This window comes from Nipponia nippon, unplaced genomic scaffold, assembly GCF_047370975.1.
Source record: "Nipponia nippon isolate SJK-2023a ecotype South Korea unplaced genomic scaffold, ASM4737097v1 scaffold_36, whole genome shotgun sequence".
Taxonomy (NCBI): Eukaryota; Metazoa; Chordata; class Aves; order Pelecaniformes; family Threskiornithidae; genus Nipponia; species Nipponia nippon.
The window spans coordinates 3,087,036-3,101,115 of record NW_028262354.1 but is presented as its reverse complement, the minus strand read 5'-3'; the positions used below and the strand labels follow the sequence as shown (position 1 = coordinate 3,101,115).

At 72.6% G+C, this 14,080-nt stretch overlaps 1 protein-coding gene across 2 annotated transcripts; it reads right to left on the bottom strand.

Moving 5' to 3' along the window:
- Positions 1 to 3,425: 3,425 nt before the first annotated feature.
- EFNA3 (ephrin A3) lies at positions 3,426 to 13,677 on the bottom strand. 2 transcript variants are annotated; one of them, XM_087772189.1, is made up of 5 exons: positions 13,484 to 13,677; positions 5,482 to 5,771; positions 4,545 to 4,610; positions 4,311 to 4,388; positions 3,427 to 4,177 (listed from the first exon to the last, which is right to left on the bottom strand). In XM_087772189.1, the coding sequence occupies exons 1-5, from the start codon at positions 13,603 to 13,605 to the stop codon at positions 4,056 to 4,058; spliced, it is 678 nt and encodes a 225-aa protein (XP_087628315.1). In that variant the 5' UTR covers positions 13,606 to 13,677; the 3' UTR covers positions 3,427 to 4,055. The 2 variants fall into 2 exon arrangements, with proteins under 2 accessions (XP_087628316.1, XP_087628315.1); XM_087772190.1 differs by lacking the exon at positions 4,311 to 4,388 and having other exon boundaries at positions 3,426 to 4,177.
- Between the last annotated feature and the right edge of the window lie 403 nt (positions 13,678 to 14,080).

Here is a 14,080-nt window from a genome sequence, read left to right as displayed (position 1 = left end):
GAAGTGATAACTCAGCCGCATTTGCAAAACAACTTTCCTCTTGTTTATTACATAATGATCCATTGATTGTGGGTAATGTTGCATGCCCGCCGCTGCAGCCGTGCGAGGAGCGCTCCCCTGGCACGCTGGAGGGACTCGGGCAGGCGCCGGCACCGCGGCTGTAACCGGAGAGCGGGCTCTTGGCTCTGGCAGCCGAGGGCTCCCACCGGGCCGAGGCCGCGGGGTTGGGGTGCCCCACGTCCCACCCTCATCCCCCCCGCGTCCCAGCCTCTCTCCCCACCCTCGGCTCCCGCGGGAGGGGGACCCGCTTCTTCCCTTCCATCCTCCCTCCTTGCGGCCAGGCCTGACATCATCCCCTGCACCTTAATGACGGTGCGAGGCCTCCTGCTCCCGGGAAGCCGGCGCTGCCGTGGCTTGTACAGGGGAGCACCGCCCGGGACCCCCCCCCGGGGCCACGGCCCGCCGGGATCAGAGAGCCCGAGCGTGGCACGTGTGAGCCGTGGGGACGGGCGCAGCCGGACGGTGGTGGGAGCCAGTCAGCACCACAGCCGCTTCCCTCCCCGGGGTCCTGGCATCGCCCCGGTGTTGCCCCCACCGTGGCAGAGACGGGGTGCGCCTGTGCCGGGTGCCTGGGGAAACCGAGGCAGGGAGCAGCGATGCGGGGTGCAGCCCCTGGCAAAGCCCGGTGCAAGCCAACGAGACCCCTGGAGCACCACGCCGGATCCGTCCCATGGGACTGGGATCTGGTACCCAGCGCCGTCAGCTGAGGGGCTCCCCCATCCCCTCCGCTGCGGTCCCCAGCCCTGGGGCAGGGCCACCAGCGCACGGGGACAGGGCTGGGAGCGAGACCACGGGGACCCGGCCGGGTCCCAGCGTCACTGCTCTGCCTGGCCCGCGGCCATCGGGGGCTGGACCCGAAGGACAAGCACATGTCCCCTGCTGGGGACAGCCCGAGGGACAAGCTGGGGCTGGAGGGTGCCCCGTTACCCCCCCGTGGGGCTCGACGCTGGGGGACGAGCCACGGCAGGGACGGGGTGGCCGTCAGGGTGGGCAATGCCCCATGCAGGGTGGGCACCCACCCGCCCGCAGCGGCACCGGGAACGGCAGCGGTGGCGCACACGTGCGCACGGTCACGGCCACGCCGCCTCGTGCGTGCGGCGCTGGGGGCCGCCCCCGGTGACCGTGGGACGGGGTCGATGCCTGCGTAGGCAGGGCTCCTGCTGCGCCGGCTGCGGTTAGGAGGACAAAGGTGAAGCCATTTTGCACCATAAACACTCGCGGCAGAGCGGCACGGGGCAGGTGGAGCCGGCCAGAGGCCACGGAGCTCGTGACAAACTATTTATGGTTTCTCAGCTCAGGACACCCAGGTGCGCCCCAGCCCCTGCCTGGGCTGACGTCACCCGCGGCGAGGCCGGAGAAGGAAGAAGAGCCGTCCAGTCCGCAGCCGGGAGCAAAGGCCACGGTGACGTTCCGCGCCGGCTGCGTGCAGCCCGGCAGGTAGGCACGGCCCGACGCCAGGCTGCGCGTGGCAGGGGCAGAGCTGCGTCCCCGAGGCTGGCTGGCCACGCCAGGCCCTTACGCGTTTGGCCGGAGAGCGGGATGCACCCAGCCCTGCCTGCGGAGGATGGATGCTGCCGCGGGGTGATGCCGAGTCTCGTGCCGCACGGCCGGTCCAGGCGCACGCCGGACCCGCTGTTGGGGCTGTGGAAGCCCTCGCGGCACCCAAGCCCCAGCGCTGGGGTCCCAACAAGGGCTTCCCCCCCGCCTCGGGGCAGCAGGGATCCCCCGGACCAGCACCCCAGGAGTCTCCCAGCTGGTCCAGGCTGCCCCGGTGTGCCACGCTGCGCCCTGCCCGAGGGCACGGAGCGGAGCAGGGCTGGGTGGCCGGTTCCCACCGAGCTGGCGGCGGTGCTGCACACCCGCCGGGGAGCTGTGCCAAGGTAGAGGCAAGCAGCAGGAGGGATTTTGCAAGCAGAGCTCGCCGTGCCACGCTGTGCCGGGGCGGCTGACTCAGTCCCCTGCTCCCCCCTGCAATGCATCGGCCAACAGGGCTGCACCAGGCTCCCCAGCCCACCCTGCCACGTGCCGCCGGCACAGCCACGCACCGGGACGGGGGCTGCGGCTGGTTCCCGTCAGCCAGCGTCCAGGAGGATACGGCCCTCGGCACCGCTGGGTGATGCCGCCCCGGCTGGACCCTGGCCATGCCACACAGCTCTGGCCCGGGGTTGGCACCCCGAGTCCCTGGGGAAGGGGGTCCAGGGCAGGGCCCACAGCGGGCCAGGCCTGCGGGAGCGCGGGGGGAAGACGGGGAGCCCAGTGCCTGCCGGGAGCACTCGGAGGACCCGTCTGACAGGTTCGCCAGCTCTACCTGCACCCGGACAAGCCCGGGCCGGCGGGACGCCGAGCCACCGCCCAGCAGCGCCTGCTGGGGTGGGGGGAGCGTGGCCGCCCCGCTGCCATGGCCGTGGGGACCCCCCATCCAAGGCTGCACCCGCAGCAGGTCCGTCCCCACCAGGACAGGGGCTGCAGCCCCCCCCGGTCCCACGCTGCCTCGCGGGGAGAGCGGCTGCCCCCCTCCTGGGGGCCCCGGGCCCCCCCAGCCCAGCGGGGTGCAGGGTCAGCACCCACAAGCCTGCTCCCCTGCACCCGCCGGGGCTGTGGGGTGCCAGCCATGGGGCTGGGTGCACCCCACTCCTCCACAGCCCCAGCAACACCCCCCAGGTGTGACCCCAGCAGCAGTGGGTCCCTGGGCTCGGCCCCCTCCCCACGCGTCCCCTTGCCTCGCTGGAGGCACCGGGGGGAAGCCGAGGGTGTCCCCCCATCTTGCCGGAGCTGCCGCGCAGACGGGCCTGTGCCAGATCCCCCCCGTGCCGGCAGGAGCCGACATGCCCGGTGGAGCCAGACGCACCGGTGGGGGTGACATGGGGGTTCCCTGGCACCCCCGGGCACATCGGGGTGCCTGCCGGTGGGCGCTCGCCCCGTGCAGCCAGTGAGGATGGCGAGGGCTCTCCTGCACCCACTCCTCCTGGGGCTGCTCCCAGCCGCTGCACCCCAGCACCCCCCGGGGACCCCGGGGACGCGGCCCCGCACTGCCCTTACCTGCGGGTGCCGCCTGCCATCCACACTGCGCCGTCCTGCGGGCAGCACCGGGTGCCTGCCGGATGCTCCGTGCCTGGGGGTCAATGGGGAGCAGAGCCGGTGGGGGAGCACCCCGTGTCCCCCTGGGGTGCCCTCGCCGGCAGCGACCGGAGCTGTCGTGCCCGGGGCCGGCGGCACAGTGACGGTGGGCACCTCCGCCCCGGCCGGAGCCCACCGTGCCGGCGGGCAGGGCTGGCCGACGGCTGACTGGGAGCACTGGACGCTGCCGTGACAGGGGTCAGGTTTTTTTATCCTTTTATTATTTTTTTCTTTTTTATAGACTAAGAGCAGAATATGAAAATCACCAGCCAAAGCACTTGAAAAAAAGGTCGAGTTTGTTTTTTTTTGTTTTGTTTTTCCCCAAAAAGTGTCTGTGCGTTTGCATAGGTCGGGTCTTCACGGAAGACGAGGAAAATCCAACACGTTCAACTATGTACAAGCCAGCCCGGGGCCGGCGCCGCTGCCTATGGTACAGTATAGATATATCTATATAGTCGCTCTCTGTACAGTATGTATAGATCTCTATATAGGTATGTACAGGCTGCCCGGCCCTGGGGGTCCCTGCCCTCGCCGGGCTCCCCAATCCAGCACCGGCCCCCAGTCACGGGGCACTGGGTGGGCTACGGGCAGGACTCGGCGCTGTGGGACGGCGTCGGCGGAAGGTGAGGTGCACGCGGCAGCGCCGAGCCGCATCCTCGCAGACGTGGCCGCAGCCATCGGCGGGGTGGGGGACGAGTCCCAGCCGGGATCGGTGCGTGCCGCGGCCCCTTGCCCCGCGGGGCGGCTCTCCGGGCAAGGGGGTGGCGGTGCGGAGGGGCCGGGTGGTCCCGCGGCGGTTCCCCGACGGCTCTTGCGGCAGGTCGGGGGGTCCCCACTCGGCAAAGCCACGCCAGCCAGGCCCCCACCGGCGCCGGGAGCTAGGAGGCCAACAGCGTCATGAGGAAGAGCGCGGCAGCCACGGCCAGGGGCAAGTGTTCCCGCTTGGGGCTGGTGCCGCTGATGCTCTTCTCCAGCTTGGGCATCTCCGGGTTGAAATTTTCTACGGGGAAAAGTGAGAGGGTGAGGGTGGCCCCGGGGTGGCCCCGAACCCCCACCCCACGGCCGGGGCTGCCCCGCGGGCGGCGGCGGGGGGGGACGCGGCGTTGCGGGGCCGGGGGCTCTGCCCGACTCACCCAGGTCCTCGATCTTCACCTCGGGCCGCAGGGTGAACTGCGGCAGGGTGGGCGCCAGCTTCTCCCCGGAGTGCGACGCTGCAAGAGGGAGAGAGGGGACGGGGGGGACGGGGGTCACGCTCCCTGGCCGCCTCGCGCCGCAGCCCCCCAACCCCAGCTGGGAGGGATGGGGGACCCGCCGGCAGGCCACGCCGCCCCCCGCTCGCCCGCAGCCCCCGCACGGGGGGTACTTACTGGAGGCGCAGCACACGAAGACCTTCATCTTCAGGCAGGCCCGGCGGTGGTTGTGCGTCGGTGTGGCTGCAAGGCAAGAGCGGGCTGGGGTGGCTCCGGAGCCGGTGACCCCAGCCCTGGGCACCCCGAGGCACGGTGAGCGGCTGCTCGGTGGGTGCGGGCATGTTGGGGTCTGGCCCGGCCTCGGGGTGCGCTCTGGGGTGGGGGGATGCAGCAGCACCCTCATCCCGCCCCCTGAAGCTGCACCCGCAGCAGCACCCTGCAGCAGCACCCTGATTTTTGCATCTGCGTCAGCACCCTCTGCATCCCCATCCTGCACCAGCACTGCCCCCCGCATCCCCACCCTGCTCCCCTGCACCAGCACCCCAATCCTGCATCAGCACCCCATGAACCCAGACCCTGCGTCAGCACCCCCCAGCACCCCAATCCTGCATCAGCACCCTGATTTTTGCACCTGCATCAGCACCCCGTGAACCCAGATCCTGCATCAGCACCCCCCAGCACCCCAATCCTGCATCAGCACTCTGATTTTTACTTCTGCATCAGCACCCCCAGCACCCCAATTCTGCACCAGCACCCCAATTCTGCATCAGAACCCTGATTTTTGCACCTGCATCAGCACCCCAATCCTGCAGCAGCACCCTGACTTTTGCACCTGCATCAGCACCCCCTGCATCCCCATCCTGCACCAGCACCGCCCCCCGCATCCCCACCCTGCTCCCCCGCACCCCCCCTTTCCCCACGCCCCCACCTCCCCCCTACACCACGACGCCCCCCTGCACCCCCAACCCTCCCACCCCACACCCCCATCCCCGAGGTCAGGGTGCCCGCTCTTGCCGGGGTGGGGTGGGGGGGGGGGTTGGCTGCAGCCACCCAACTTGGGGGGCGCGGGGGGACCCGCCGGGGTGGGGGGGTCCCTCCCCAGCACCCCACGTACAGATGTAGTAGTACTCCTGCCCCGCGCGGAACTCGTAGCCCAACGAGAAGGCGCTGTAGCGCTGGAACTTCTCCGAGAACTTGATGGGGCTGTGGGGCGCGTGGGGCCGGTTGCACTCCCAGCGCTTGAAGCCCTGGCTGGTGTTGCAGGTGCGGTAGCCCTCCGCGTTCACCATGTAGAGGACGTACTGCTCCAACCGGTGCTCGGGCACCGAGGCGTTGTAGTGCGGGCAGTAGATGTCCAAGTAGTCGTTGACGTTCACCTGCACCGTGTAGCCCTCCCGCCTCAGGCTGTAAGGAGAAAAAGGGGGTCAGGGACACCCCCTGCGCCTTCCCAAACGCCGGCCCCTCCTTGAAAGGGACTGGAGGTTGGAGAACGGGCAGGGCCCAGAGCAGGGATCCCGGGGGGCAGCGGTATCCCCCCTGCTCGAGCCCCCCAACGCACCGGGAGCCCTGCGCAACATCAGCGCCAGAGACCCGCGGTGCGGCGTCACCGTCTCGGGAGGCGCGGGCCGGTCTGGGGCAGGAGGGACGCGGCTGGGGATGGAGGCTACGGGCGCCAAGCCGCGCGCAGGGGTGGGACGCCTGCGAGAGCGTGGGTGCGCGAGACGGCGCTGCTGGGTCCTGCCGGCAACGTGCCGGCAGCCTTGAGAAAGAGACAGGCGCAGCAGGACAGACAGACTGACCCGGCCACGGGGCTGATGGACACCAGGGTCCCAAAGGCACCGAGGACCCTGCGGGATGCAGGAAGGGCACGGGGCCCCGGCGCTCCCCCGGCTCCGGCAGCCTGCGGCCGACCCACCGCGGTTACCCACCGTGGCCCCGGCCCCGCCACGCGCCGCAGCTCAGAGAGAGGATTTCTCACCCTGCTCTGGCTAATCCCGTTAGTTCGTTAATGCCGTAAAGGGTGGCCCTGGGGGAGCCTCATTTACATTGATTAGGAGCAGCAATCCCCTCAGATCCACTCAGGAGAGGCTCCGCTGGCTCCTAATCCGCGCCCGATGGAAATCCCGGCCGCGGTAATCCTCGCCGCCGCGCTGACCCACTGCTCCTGCCAATTAATTATGAGCCGGCGCTGCGAGGCGCTGGCTCTGCACCGAGCTGCCGCGGCAGTACCAGACCCCGACCGGACCTGGCTCCCCCAGCCGGCTCAGCAGCGGCGGCGGCGTCCCCCTGCACCGCGCCGGTGCGGCCCCTGCACCCCTCTGCGTTGGGGGGGTCCCCTGGTTGGGCTCCCCCGGGGACGTCGACCACATTGGCACGCGTGGCCGGGCTCCCCCGCGCTGCGTCGCTCCGGCTCGGGGTCCCCGTCATGGCAAACCCGTGTCCCCGAGCCCCTGCACTCGGGGTCCCCTCGCCCCACGGGGGGTCCCGCCAGCCCCCCCCCCCCCCCCCCGGGGCCCTGCCCGCAGCGGAGCCGGCTTCCCGGGTCTCCCTGGCAGGGCCGGGCAGGCAGCGGGCAGGGCCGCGCGTGCAGACGCCCCACCCTGCCCAACCGCCCCCGGCGCTGTTTGGGGAGCCCCGGCACCCTGCCAGGGCCCGCGGCACCCTGGCACGCAGCACCCCAGAAGCTGGGTGCTGGAGAGAGAACCAAAGGGGGGGACCCGGCGTCCGCCAAGCAGCGCCGCCTCCTCGTCCGGGGCTGCTGCCGGCACCGGGGGCTGTGGGGGGCCCACAGCAGAGCTCGTCACCCGTGGGGCAGGGAGCGCAGCCCCACGCGGCACCTCCCTTGCCGTGCAGCCGCTATTCCCCAGCCCAGCCCGGCACCCGTCAGCCGCTGGGCAACTCCTCCGCCAGCAAGGTGCTGAGGCAGCCACCCTTGCTCCGCAGGGCACCGGGACCTTTCATCTTCCCGCTTTGATGTGGTGGGAAGGGGGGAGGGGGGGGGGGAAGAATTGTTATTAAAGAAATGGCCCCGAGGAGAAAATTGCAATTAACTCCGTGCGGGACGCAGGGCCAGGACGCCAGCGCACTCCGAGCTGGCTGCCCCACACCGGGCTGGGCACCGGCAGCCGGCGCTCGCTGCGGCCGGGCCGTGGCCGTGCTGCGGGCACGAGGGGCCGGAGGAAGCACAGACCCCGGGTCTCTGCGCCCACGGGAGCGACACCCGGCTCCATTTCCCGCTGTGCCGGGTGAAACCCTGTCCTGGGGTGCCGGGGAGCCATAACCACCCCATTCCCCTGCGGCACCCAGCGCCGAGGCACAGCGCCTGCCCCCCGGGACCCCGCTCTGCGGCTCGTTAGGAAGCGTGGCTCCTGGTAAACAGCCTCGCTAATGAGCGCTGCTCCACGCGGCACCGAGGTCCCCCCTGGACTGAGCCGCACCAGCACCGCAATGGGGAGGTAGAGGGGACCCCAGCCGGTGTGGCGGGGGCTGGCAGCCCTGCTCCCCGCGGCGGTGAGCCCCACGGGCATCGCTGGCCATCGTGTGCTGGGAGCTTGCAGGTATCAGAGCATCGTTGCCAGCCGGGAGAGGCTGGAGCCAGGCCCAAACAGGCAGAGCCACGGGGCCACCATGGCCCAGGCCACGTCCAGGGGACTCCGGCAGCAGCTTTGGCTACCATGCTGTGTCCCCACCGCGCCTGGCTCCTGCACCGTGACCGCCAGCCCCACGGGCACAGAGCAACACCCCACACAGCTGGATGCCCCCGAACCCCGGCAGCCCCAGTGCCATCGCCGGAGCACCCTGAGCTCTGCCTGCGGCACCATCCGGCAGCGCAGGGCAGGCAGAGCTGGCAGGGAGCCCACGGGCCCTGTTTTCAGGCAGGAGGATGGGAACAGACACCCAGAGCGAGAGCCTGAGCCTCCTTTCTCACTGACACCCACTGAGCAGGCACGGGCTGCCCAGTCCCTGCCAGACCCCGCGGCCATTGGGAAGCTCCAGCAACAGGCGACCTGGGTCAGGACGGACCCTCCTGGGCTCTGGCAGCCGTGGCGCGGCCGGCAGGGCACGGCAGGCTCCGGCAGTGCCCGAAGGGTTAAGCGCAGGAGCAGAACGGGCAGCATCACTTCTGCACGACTGCATTTTTAGAGCAGGGCTTTGCAAGGCAGTGGTACCTTCCAGCAGCCTGTCGGCGCTGGGCAGATGGATGTCCCCTGGCAGAACCGTCCCGAGCGCAGGCTGGGCTCAGCGCCCACTGGCCCCGCACCGGCGGGACCCCGGCTACCTGGCAAGCCGCAGCCACTGGTGAGCTGGGCGGCCGCTCCGCTCCCATCTGCTGCGATAAATCTGGGCTGAGCGCCGCACGCTCGCTCATGCACTGCTAGGGAACGCCTGGTGCACTGCAGCACGTCCCGGCCCCGGCGGCAGCGGCATGGGGGGGACCAGACCCCCGGCCGGACCCCCGTGCTGCGGAGGCTCATCCCCACGGTGCGGGAAAGGCCTGGAGCGCGGCGGGGCTGGAGCTGGGCTCAGCATCCCATGGTGGTGGTGACAGTGGTGAGGACTGGGGTGACACGGGGCATCCCCCAATGCGGGTGACAGCGTGGTGCCCCCGACGCTGGGGGCCAGGGCGGCCCCCCCACCCCGGCCCAGCCGGACCCTTTGTTTGGCTCCGGCAGCTTCGCCCTTTCGGCACGTCCAGGGCCCATCGATCAGCCGGGGAAACAAAAAAGTGCCATTGATTTACACGGTCCCCTTCCAGTCACCCCACGCGACAGCGAGAGGTAAAGGATCACCACAGCCGATCCACCCCAATGGACAGACGGACGGATAGACAGACCGACCGCCCGTGCCCATCGCTCAGCCGCCGGGGAGATGCCCCCCCCCCCCCGTGCCAGCCCTTCCCCACGCAGGCAGCGCTGCACAGTCACGGCGCCCAGACGGCCGCGCACACGCGCGCTGGCTCGGCAGACAGCGCCTGCGACGCAGCCCACGCGCACGGGTGGCACGGCGCCACGGCACGGCCCACCCCGTTCTCCCCCCCGCCACGCCTGGCGCAGCCGCGAGGTACGGGCGCAAAAAGCATCGCCGGCACACGGCGTCCCCGGGGCCAACCACCCCGCTCAGGGAATCGGGGCTCCTGGGGAGATGGGGGGCTGCTCCCCGGGGACGCAGCAGGGGGCGAAGGGACCGTGATGCCACGGGGCAACGCCCATGCCAGGGTGACGGCCACGGCCCACCCCGAGCGCCCCGGGACCCCCAGCACCACCCTACAGGTGCCCCCGCACCCCCCCGTCCCTATCGACGGCCAGGCGATCCCTTTAATCCCTGCTAAAGCCCGTACCTTCCCGCTTTGCTAACAAGATCAATGAGGTTTCTAATTGGGTTTTAATTAAACCATCAATCTGCAGCCAGTGACTCAATTACCAGCCTGGGCAGGATCGGGTGGCCCCGGCCCTGTTGCACCCCGGGACGGCCTCCGCACCCCAGCGCTGCAGCCCCTTCTCCCACGGGAACACCACAGGCCCTGGCCGCGCTGCCGGGGCTCGGTGCCGCCCGGCGCGGTGACTCACGGGGCACGGCACCCTCTGCCCCCGGGCAGCAGCTCCCGCCAGCGCCACAGCCAGCACCCATGGGTGGCTGGGGGGGGGGGGCTGCGCCCCCCAGGGACCAGCCTGGGGGGCACAGCCGTGGGGTGGGGGGCGGCGGAGGCCCCCAGCCCGCCTGGGGATGCCGCAGCCGGTGGGGCTGGGTCACCGAGAGGTGTAATCACCTTCACCACCTCCGGCCCCGCAGCCGGGCACACGCCACGGCGGGGACCTGCCCCTCATCGGCCACAACTGCCCCGCGCCCCGCAGCACCTCCTGATGGGTGCCCCCGGGACCCGCCGGGGGGCGGGGGTCCCTTCCACCGCAGGCGACACCAGCCCCAGCCCCGCGGGTGCCAACGGGAGCGATGGAGGGATGGGGCCGGGCACAGCCCCGGGGTCAGGGTCCAGCCACTGCGGAGGACCCAGGAATCCGGGGACCCCCAGGCCCCGCCGGCGGGCACAGAGCGGGGACGCAGCTCCTCTCCCGCGCGAGACGCTCCCCCGGGAGCGGCTGCTCCGCACAAGGGCTCTCGAGAGCTCCAGCTCTCGCCGCCTGGAACACAAAGTCAGGCAGATAAAAGCCGCCTTGAAGAGGCAAGCGTGGCGGCAGCGCCGGCGGCTGGGGGGGCCGCACGCGATGCTCCCCACGCACAGGTGGGCTCCGACCCGCCTGCCTCAGCCGGGCACCGGCACCCTGTGTACCCCCATCTGACGGCCACCCCGCTGTGCCCCCTCCACGGGACCAGACACCCCGAGGCCTCAGGCCCCAGCACCCTGGAGCCAGGGGCGCAGCGTGGCTCACCCCAACCCGCGCTGGGGGGCTCCTGGGGGCTGCAGTGGCGGCGGGGGGGAGGTAGCAATGCCGGTGCCCATGCACGGGGACAAACCGCTGTCCCCATCTCGGCATCCGGGACACCCAGCAGGGAGGTGGCATCCCGCACGCACCGGCACGCCAGGGCCCGGCTCGGCTGGGGACACCCCTAGGAGCCCCCAGCCCCCCACCGTGGGGCACCCCAGGGACGCAGCCCCCGCGAAGGCCAGCGCTGGGTGGGACGCGGCCACCTCGCACCTTTGCCCTGTGGCACCATGCCTGTTCCCGGCAGGACTCGGGAGCGGAGGGCAGCGACCGGACAAGGATCGTCCCACGCCCCCAGGGCTCACTGGCCACCACCTGCACAGACATCGGGACAGACGGAAAGCGCAGCCAGACCAACAGCCTGGCTGAGCAGAAGCAGATCCCGGCGCTGGTCCGAGCCTCGGATCCCGCCTTCGCGCCTCCCCCGGGCTTTGCCATCAGCCCCCCGAACCCGCTGCAGGAGGGGTGCCCTGCTCCTCGGTAGCCCTCCCTGGCCCCCCGGCACCACCAGCCGTCCCCCGCGGTGGCCAGGGGACCCGAGGACCCCGGCCACGTGCCCAAAGGTGACAAGCTGCCACCAGCCCCCTGCTCCCCAAGGCACCGGCAGCACCCTGGGTGCTGCGGGCGGGCTCCGCGGGGCCACCCCTCGCCCCGTCCTCCCGCCGAGGGGAGCCGCAGGGGCGCCCGGGGCGGGAGACGCAATAAATTTCGGGGGGGCCTGGCGCAGCCCCCGAGGAGTGGCCCGCAGCCGAGCCTGCCGGCGCTCCCCCCTCCCCGGAGAGCCCCGCGGGGCCGCGCAGGGCTTGTTTATTGCTCTGATTGCAGCGGGGTTGCTGGGATTTGCAGGCTGCGGCCCAGGGAGCCTAATTCCCCCCATAATTTATCTAATCCAGACACTTTACCGCGCGGCCATAATTGCGGCCGAGCTGCCGCACTGCCTAACAATAAATATCCGCGCTCCGGAGTCCCTGGGACACGTCTCTGCCGCAGCCGCCCCCACCGCGCCACCCGTGCCCTGAGCCGGACGCTCGCAGCCGTGCCAGAGACGCGTGCGCAGCGGGCGCGGGTGTCTGGCTGCGACACCCCCGGTTCGGCACAGCGCGGGCACCGCCGGCACCCCCTCCGCCCCGTCCCTCGGGAGGTGTCAGGGCAGCGCCGGGCGACGGCACACGGCTGCGGGCGATGGGGTGGGGAGAGGCGACCCCTCGGTCACGGCGGGGCGAGGGAGCGTCCCACCCGCCGAGGGCCCGGCAATGTCACACGGCGTGGGGACGAGGCCGGTGAGAAAGCGGGGTCCGACCGGAGGAGCGGGGTGCAGGGGGGATGCCCGAGCGCGGTGAGGTGAACCGAGCGCCTCGCCATTGTGCTGCGCCTCGGCACGTCGCACACACGTACAATTTATGGGGCCCGGGCTTCCGCCTGGCGACACAATCTCAATGGGAGGGGAAGGAGCTGCGGGGGGGACGCTCCCTCCCCGCACAAAGGGGCGCAGGGCGGGGGGAGCCCGGGGACCCCCGGCACCGAGGGGTCCCGGGGGGGGACGCTCCGGCTGGGCGCGCGTCCCCGCCACACCCCTGAGCGCTCGCACCGGCGAGGGAAGGGGAGACGGGCGATGGCGGTGGGTGCAGCTCCCCGATCCTCGTGGAGGGGGTCCACGGAGCCGCCGTGGGCTCGTAGCCCCCCGACCCGGGAGGGACCCGGCATCGGAGGGGGCCCGCGCCCCTCCGGCGCGGCCACGCCAACCACGGGTGCGGGAGCCCCGCGCCCCGCGCAGCCCCTCGGCTGGGCGAGGGCTGGGCGCAGCGCCCGGCACAGGGTGTCAGGGAGGTGCCGCGGGGCCGTGGCCACCGATCTGCCCGGGGCTACCGGTGGCTCCGTTCCCGGTGGCCGTGGGCGTGACGGCAGCTTCCACCCCTCCAGCTCGCAGCCCCCCCATCGCCCCTGCGCACCCCCCGGGAGCCCCCGGCCCCGCCGCCCTCGGTTGCTGCGCCGGGGGTGGCCCCGCTACCACCGGAGAGGGGAGGGGGGCGGCGGGCACCCCTCGGGGCCCCCCCCGCCGCTCCCCGCCGCGCCGCCGGTGCCGCTCCCGCACCCAGACAGGCGGGGGGCGCGGCTGGCGGCGGGGCCGCCGCACCGGGGGCGGCGGGGGGGGGGGGGGGGAAGAGGCGCGGCCGTGCCCTTCCCGCAGCACCCCGGTGGTCAGCGCCGGCGGGGAGGGCTCGACCCCCGGTAGCCACCGACCCCCCCGCAGCGGGAGCCGCCGAGCCCCGCTCCAGCGGCGAACCCGACCCCGCCGGTACCGGTGCCCGCGCCCCGCCCGGCAGCGCAGCCCCGGGGTGCGCGGGGCCGCCAGGGGCAGCGCACCGGGCCCGGGGGGGGGGGGGGGGGGTGGTCCCGCAGCCCCGCCCGCACGGGGGCGCCGCGCCGACACCGGTACCGGGGGGGGGGGGTCCCGCAGTCCCGGCGCGCGCGCGCCCCTGGCCCGGTGCCGCCCCCCCCCGCGCCGCCGCCGCCGCCGCCGCGCGCATCCTTCGCCGCGATCCCCGCCGCGTCCCCGCCGCGTCCTTCCCGCCGGCTCCCCCCCGCCTCGCCCGGCCCCGGGGCCACCCCCGCCGCCTCCCGGTGCCCGGTACCCGTGGCCTCCCCCGCGCGGCCCGGCGCCCGCCCCGCACTCACTGCAGGTTGGAGCTGTTCCAGTGCACGGCGTGCCGGTTGCCCAGGGCCCCCGGTAGCCCCCGGCCCGGTAACAGCAGCAGTAACGGGAGCAGGGGCAGGAGCACGGGTAACCGAGCAGCCATCCCTGCCGCCGCCGAGCCCGCCGCGATCCCAATGAATGGAGAACGGAGCCGGAGCCGCCCGCGCCCCGCGCCCCCGCCGCCCAGCTCCGCCCCGCGCGCGCCCGCCGCCGCCGCGCCCCCGCGCGCGCCCCCGCCGCCGTTCCGGGTCCGCCTGCACCGGTACCGGCACCGGGCGGCGGGGAGCGGGGCCGCGCCGGGCTTGGGCTGAGGGTGGGGGCGCCGGGGCCGGGTCCCACCGCGATCAGGTGCCACCGGGCTCGGGGTCTCACCGGGACCCCCGTGGGTGGGGGCACCGGGACGGGGTCCCACTGGCATTGGGGTCTCACCGGGACCCCCGTGGGTGGGGGCACCGGGACGGGGTCCCACTGGCATTGGGGTCGCACTGGGACCCCCGTGGGTGGAGGCACTGGGGCCAGGTCCCACCAGGATCAGGTGCCACTGGGCTCAGGGTCTCACCGGGACCCCCACGGGTGGG

Bases quoted from the DNA above. Each gene is read 5' to 3' on its own strand.
- EFNA3 (XM_087772189.1), bottom strand. From the start codon at position 13,605: ATGGCTGCTCGGTTACCCGTGCTCCTGCCCCTGCTCCCGTTACTGCTG. The intron at 4,389-4,544 runs GTAAGTACCCCC...TCCCTCTTGCAG, and splicing joins CTTCGTGTGCTGCGCCTCCA to CGTCGCACTCCGGGGAGAAG. The intron at 4,178-4,310 runs GTGAGTCGGGCA...TTTTCCCCGTAG, and splicing joins GGTGAAGATCGAGGACCTGG to AAAATTTCAACCCGGAGATG.